General features: G+C 30.3%; 3 protein-coding genes across 3 annotated transcripts in view; 1 reads left to right on the top strand and 2 right to left on the bottom strand.

Annotated features, from left to right (window-relative positions):
* The window catches only part of LOAG_18013 (calpain Clp-1), a 6,626-nt gene extending 3,852 nt beyond the window's left edge, over window positions 1-2,774 (top strand). The window contains exons 10-15 of the mRNA XM_020450683.1: window positions 84-250; window positions 488-678; window positions 1,302-1,465; window positions 1,583-1,672; window positions 2,093-2,211; window positions 2,362-2,774. Of these exons, the coding sequence (XP_020305613.1) occupies window positions 84-250; window positions 488-678; window positions 1,302-1,465; window positions 1,583-1,672; window positions 2,093-2,211; window positions 2,362-2,374 (744 nt within the window). The 3' untranslated portion in view covers window positions 2,375-2,774. The remainder of the gene's footprint in view (window positions 1-83; window positions 251-487; window positions 679-1,301; window positions 1,466-1,582; window positions 1,673-2,092; window positions 2,212-2,361) is intronic.
* LOAG_11176 (hypothetical protein) lies at window positions 2,607-4,823 on the bottom strand (the record flags this gene model as incomplete). The annotated part of the gene is made up of 3 exons (XM_003146700.1): window positions 2,607-2,726; window positions 2,994-3,091; window positions 4,715-4,823. The coding sequence occupies 3 exons, from the start codon at window positions 4,821-4,823 to the stop codon at window positions 2,607-2,609; spliced, it is 327 nt and encodes a 108-aa protein (XP_003146748.1).
* A 660-nt stretch (window positions 4,824-5,483) lies between these two features.
* On the bottom strand, window positions 5,484-6,099 carry LOAG_11174 (hypothetical protein; the record flags this gene model as incomplete). The annotated part of the gene is made up of 2 exons (XM_020448311.1): window positions 5,484-5,602; window positions 5,925-6,099. 2 exons carry the CDS (start codon window positions 6,097-6,099, stop codon window positions 5,484-5,486), a joined length of 294 nt encoding a protein of 97 aa, XP_020301534.1.
* Between the last annotated feature and the right edge of the window lie 1,084 nt (window positions 6,100-7,183).

The raw sequence follows: 7,183 nt of genomic DNA, 5'->3' as shown, positions 1-7,183 counted from the left end.
TATATATATATATATATATATATTATATGTATATATATATTTGGAAATCTCATTTTTTGGTTCGAAAAGTTTTCACGTTTTAGGTTGATACATCGCAGGGCAAAATTCCGCTACTGAGAATTCGTAATCCATGGGGTAATGAGCAGGAATGGAATGGTGACTGGTCAGATGAAAGTGAATTATGGGATTATGTTTCTAGTCAGCAGAAAAAAGATATGAATCTTGTCTTGGCGCACGATGGCGAATTTTGGTTTGCTTGATTTGCAATTAATTTTGGAAAATCGCGACGTTTTTTGTTCTGTGGAACTTGATGATGATTTAGTGCGACAATAAAAATTATACTGTTATAAAGTATGCATGAGTAATTTATGCAGTTACTACTAGATTATTCAGTTTAGTAGTCATGGTTTCTTGATGCATTCAAATGCATACCAAGGTTTATTCAAATTATGTTATTAGTTTGCCTAATAAGAACTTGTCGTTACAGGATGTCATTTGATGACTTCATGCGATATTTCAATAAAATGGAAATCTGCAATTTGGGACCTGATGTTATGGATGAAGTACGAGAGATGACTGGTGTTTCGATGGAAGATGCAGGTTACGGACGCTGGAATACTCGTTGTCATCTTGGCGCATGGATAGGTGATACAGCTGGTGGTTGCCGTAATTATTTAGGTATAAGTGTTTGTTAACCTACTCATCGTATATAACCTAAGAGTATTGGAGTTCTCCCAATAAGAAGCATCAATTTTTTCGTTTCCAAAGATTATGTCCAAATGGAGATTACATATAGTGTGAAATGTGGTAATAGTCGTTAATGAAAACAGAAGTTAGAGAAAAAGATGTGGAGAAAGATGTTTGATGGTACTTCGGAATCATCTACACGTCATTTCTTTTGACAGTATGAGTAAGGTCAGTTATTGTCCTCATAAATGTCGATCTTACTGAAAAAGGGAAGACGTTGTAAAAATATCGAACTACATATATGACCACGGAGCTGGTTGCTGGGGCAATAATGTAAGTAACAACTTCTGAGAGAGGAATGATAAGTATGCAGAGATACAATAGGAACATAGATAACCGTAAACTTCCGTTTTCAAGGATCTCGGCAAAATCAAGAGCGTTATGCCAAAGATGAAGCAATGGGTAAAAAGCAACTGATAAACATTATAGGATACGATTGTAAAATTTAATTCTAGTAGTGATTTAGATGACTTTGCTAGGGATAGTCACTAGTTCTGAATAATCCATTCGCACAAAAACTATTAATTTCTATATTTAGATGTATTTCTCTTCAGATACCTTTGCCAATAACTGTCAATTTGCCATGACGCTGTCTAATCCAAATCCTGAAGATGAGGATGGTCTTTGTACAATAATTATTGCCGTGCTGCAAAAGAATCGCCGTGAAATGAAACGACAAGGGTTAGAAAATCTTGCTATCGGTTTTGCTGTTTATCAGGTAATTTTAAAATTGATATAACATGCTATATATGTTTGCATTTCCTTCCGAAGTTTTCTGGTTTTCTAGATCATTTATCGGGAAACATTTCACATAATTAAATTTTGGAATTTTAAGGTCGATGAAATTTACGGTCATTTGGACCGCAGTTTTTTTGCATCGCATAAATCATGTGCAAGAAGTTCTGCATTTATCAATCTTCGTGAGGTAATATTTTGCCTGCCAATTGCAATTTCCAGGTAATAGATTGTCCAAATTAAATCGTATACAGTTTAGCAGACTGCACTTCAATAGTACACATAAATTATACGCAATCTTATCGACGAAGCTAGTTATGACAACTGTCAAACTTTTCCATCTTGTCTATTACGGTGATAGTTCGAAATAAAAGGTCATCTTTTTAGTTCCCGAACAAATAGTTCCGTTTTTTTTTGAATGTGTAAAACTTTCATATTTCGAAATGACTCAGCCGTTGCCATTTCCACTACCTACAATAAAATATTTAATGTTAGATTTTATGGATTAAACCATAATTTAAGATCTCATCCACGGTGAATTTTAATGGAAGCATATCCAAAACCAACAATAGCAGTTATAGCCGCCATTATAGATAACAGATAATTATAGATAACTGGCCATTTTCGTCTTCAACCCGGCAATTACATCATAGTTCCATCAACTTTTGAACCTGGTGAAGAAGGCGAATATATGCTTCGTATGTACACCAATGTGACCATTTCTTCCGAGTAAGTTTATTATCCAATTTCGAGTTTATTTCGTCATATCGAGATATCCTCTTATAGCTATCCTTCCATAGTATGGGGAAAGAGGAGTTCACGAAATTTTAGCTTTACATCTTTCATTGAGTGTATCTTATATCTTTTGGAATATTTCAGGGAGCTTGGTTAAATATTTGGATCAGAAGGCTGAATGATAAACTAAGCACACAATAAAGCATTTCGCAAGAAAATAATTTCATGAAGTTTTATTTTTTCTCTTTTATTTCGTCAGTTCTCGAAAATGTTTTATGTTAACTTAGCGGAAGAAAAAGAAAAAGGAGATTTTATCGGGAATATCGTTTGCCAAGATTTTGTGTAAAAATTTGAAGAAGTTTTTATGAAAATTCAATGCTTATTATTGTTTAAGTAACATACAGTGATTTTATGATGCACCGATCATATTGAATGATGAAACTAATGACAGATAGTCCATTATATTCCTGGTTATTCTTTCGCATTTTTCGTGTTTTCGCCCATGAAAGCTATAGTTTTAATTCTGTATATCTATTTTTACCTTTTTTCTTGTGACATAAATTTTACATAATTTCCTTGAAATGTGCAACAGTTAAAAATGCTAGACCCCTAACATTATCTACATTTTAAATTAGGGTTTTAACTCCTGGAACTTGGTTTTGGTTGTAAACCTAGGAATCAATCAGTTAAAGTATTTTGTACTTTAAGAATTGAAGGCAGAATAATAAAGCCAAAAAGAACCAAAAAAAGACGCTTGGATAATCATTACTGCTAACATTAAATGTCATTTCGATTCTACCAAATGCTGCAATTGTGATTGAAAATCGTATTGCTTGAATTTTGGTACTTCGATTGTCATCTGTTACCATTATTACTGAAAAGATATAGTAAATATTACTGTAAAATATAGAATTTGAGAAATTTCTTTGCATCATAAAAGGAATGTGTTCGACAATATGTTGTTGTATCAACGGATAGCATAACTAAACTTAACATTTATAAACTAATTAATGGCAAAAGCTAATATTCACTATTTTTTTCTTTTTTTTTTTTTTTTTTTTTTTGTCGGAAGAGTCATTCCATGTGTGTTGATCGATTGTTTAAAACAGACGAATCGAATCTTTCTTTCAGTTTACATTTGTCTATGTATTTTTCAATCATTGAACTGATTTGGATTATGCATACGTGTTAAGCTAATCTATGGATGAAAGGATGTGCCGCAAATTAGCAAGCCGACAAGAAAACACTCTACGTTAATTACAATCCTTTCTTTTACTTCTTTCCGCTTCTCTTTGAACTATACCGCTAATGATCATTTATCAGCTCTTTGTCGGACGCACCCTATTGTGAGGTATGTAAATCTATAAAAGATTACCGTTCGTCTATTTATGATTGTAATACAAACTCTTTATAGTTATCAACACTCATATGCAAATTTAAATATCTTTGGATAGTTTTAAAAAAAAAAAATATTTAAGATATTAAATTTTTAGGATATTAAAAAAAATATTTTTAGGAGAAATTGTACTGGGTACCATCAACAATTGATAATTCATCAATTCATCAGAAATATTTTGTAACAGTTATTATTAATAGGACGAATTACTTACTTACTTACTTACTTACTTACTTACTTACTTACTTGCTTACTTACTTGTTACATATTTTTGGATGATAGATTGAATTCTGTAATAGTACGAATAATTATGAAATCTTTAGTGATTTCAGAATTCACATCATGACATCATATTTGTGAGGTGAAAGAATTTCATCATTAATATTATTTGTTTTTCCGAATCAAATAATAAATGATTGGTTAAAGTGAAAATAGACAGTTGATCAGGTTTATTCCGTTCCGGAACCATATGAACATCATGTCAGGTATTTGTAACAGGATTGCTTACCCAACACGCTTGTCTTAACGGTAAGTTCAAACACTAGAAGAAGGTCAGTTCTAACACATACCTTCTTATGGCACAACCAAATTTCAAGGATTAAATAAAAATCATCCTTTTTTGTATGTGTGCGTATGCATGTGTGTGTGTGTGTGTGTGTATGTGTGTATGTATGTATGTATGTATATGATTGCTTATGCGAATTAACGTGTATTTTTGTTTCGAAATATATTAAATGGCCAGATTGGGAGCATTTCATATAATTGATTCTTAGTTTACAGCTGGTGGATGCTCAGATTATGTTATCACTATCAATTCTATTATCATTATCAATTCTGTTATTATTATGATAAGAATGATATTTTAGTTTTCATAATCTACAAGTTAGTTTTGTTTTAGGGTTTGTTTGTGGTTTTCATACCTCAGAAAAGTGTAAAGATTGCAAGAAATGGGAATGTACGATATCATTCTTTGAATCATCAATTAGATGTGGAAACATAAAATGAATTCTAATGGATTGCGTGTAATTTTACTCATTTAAACGATCACCGTACATTTCCTCTTCCTTCATCGTCATCATAGATTTTTATCAATGTAATTACCATTATCATCATCATCATCATCATCATCACCATCATCATTATCATCATCCCTCCATGAATAATACATTGCGATCATTGATATATTCCGCTTAATGATGATATTATCCATTTCAATTGTTATTATTGATTGGATTAAATTCTGAATGAATCAAATCATTTCCATTTCATTGAAATAAAAAACTCGTGTACCACATTTGTTAAGCAATTTTGATAAATGAAATATTTCAGATGAACGAAATTTGCATAAAGCTCATTTAACCTATCATAAAAATAAGCCTTCAGTAACAATCAGCCAATCTGGTACTATGAAATTTAACTTTGTTATCATTTCATGTTCCTTTCACTTCAGTGCTTCTTCCATTCATGAGATTTTCGGAAGAGCTTTTCTTCAAATTGATAGCAATATTAAAAAAAAAAAAACAATGGCTATATGTTGTTTGCTTTAACGGATGAAATTTCCGATATCACCAATTGGACCGTTTTTCGATTTCATTTAAACTTATGATGAATTCCGGCAAAGGGTTAATCCAACTTTTGCATTTTAAATATTACATTAACAAATGGAGATTTTAACTCTAAAAAGGCCAATCTTTTTCTTCTCACCTATTCTAGCAAATTTAAATAGGGAATTAAATGGAAAATTTCATTAATGGAAATTTAATTCTATTTTTTATATTTCAATTTTGATAATAGAAATGAAAGATTGAGTGAATGGATGAGAATTAATAGACATTTGCAATGGGATAGTATATAGATGAGTCGTCGTGGATTAATGAGGAGGATGTGGTGATGATGATAGTAGTGATGGTGACAATGATGGTGGCAGTGGTGGTGGTGGTGGTGATGGTGGTAGTGATGGTGGTGGTGGTGGTGATAGTGATGATGCTTCTTCATTACTTATAATTCTAGGAAGCTTGCCATGCTAGTATGTAAATCGATGGTTGATACATTAAAGTATCGCTATGTATAGCTCCTTCATATATGCGGAAATTATGATATAACAATAACGATGATGATGATAATGATGACGATGATGATGATGATAGCAATAATAATAATTATTACTGTAACATGGTGATAATGATGACGATGATATATATGATTACTTGCTCTAAGGGAAAATCTTGGAAGATAAATTGGATTTAGTTTGCTTGTTTGAGTTTCCTCTTGAATTGTTAATTTTAGCTTTTAGCTTTCATTCTTTCCCTACTTTCATCTTTCTCTTCTCTTGGGGCTATTATTACATCTGTAAAAAGATGACCAATACATGCTGAAAAGAGATAGACGACAAAGAAGGGCGAATAAACCTTAGCTTTTAGTTTCCTGAAAGTAAACGAGAGGAGGAAAAAGAAATGACAAAAGATTGATATTTCTTCATCAAGCATTCCTTCACATCCATTCTTCTTCCTTCAGAGTATAGTTATGAAGAAGGTAATCGATCTTTAGCAAAGCTGATTTTCGTCCTAATCGATTAATTACTAATCATATTTTCTTGTTCTCAACTATTTCTCATTTCTTTCTTTTAATACCATTACTCCAATAACATAGAAATACCGCAAAATTACAAACTACAGTACCATCGGAAGTTTAACCCTAATATAATTGACCCCTCACATTTGAAAGACAATCAAAAATGGGCTAGAAAGCAGTTGAAGATATTAGCAAAACATTTGCGACAATACCATTAGTAGTTTAATCAAATGAATAAATTTAATAGAATAAATTAATAATTAAAATTAGTGATATTAGTGAGTTACTTTGAAGACATATGTTGGATTACGTTAAGGGTTAAGCTAAAAATTGATTCAGGAAAAGTGAACAGATGGTCAATTGAGTGATATTATTGTAATGGTTTAAAGATATTTGTTTATTACTCTTATTCATATTTTAATTTTTCAATTAAATTCTAATATTTTCAAATTAAAAATTCAATTCAACATTTTCTTAATTAATATTTTATTCATCCTTTTTTAAAGCTAATTCCTCCTTTTACCATCTATCCTATCAATGTGAGTGAAAAATTCGGAAATGAAAATGAGAAAATAGCATATGAAGATATTTTTCATATCAAAATACTAAAATTTAAAATGAAATCTTTGAATTATACAAAAATAATTATATATCCACATTATTGATTAAATGCTTGCCAATTGAAAAAAAAAAATTTCTTAAAATTTTAAAACTATAACGTTTAAATTTATGAATATTGAATTCAATAAACGAGTAATCTTTTTTTTAATTTTTAAAAATTTTAAAGCCATAACTTTTAAATTTATAAATTAAATTCAATAAACGAGTTTTTTTTTTTTTTCTTTTACTTTTCGTTTAGCAAAGGTTTAATAAAATTCACTAATTCAATTATCAATTATCCAACTAAATGAATAATAATTTTAGAATTGATAAATTAATTTAATTTTCCTCAATTAATAACAAAAGAATTCAATGATATTAATAAAGTATGCATCAAAA

Source organism: Loa loa (assembly GCF_000183805.2).
Source record: "Loa loa unplaced genomic scaffold supercont3.173, whole genome shotgun sequence".
NCBI classification, from domain to species: Eukaryota; Metazoa; Nematoda; class Chromadorea; order Rhabditida; family Onchocercidae; genus Loa; species Loa loa.
Note: the sequence above shows the minus strand (reverse complement) of the source record. Positions and strands in the feature narration are given on the sequence as shown.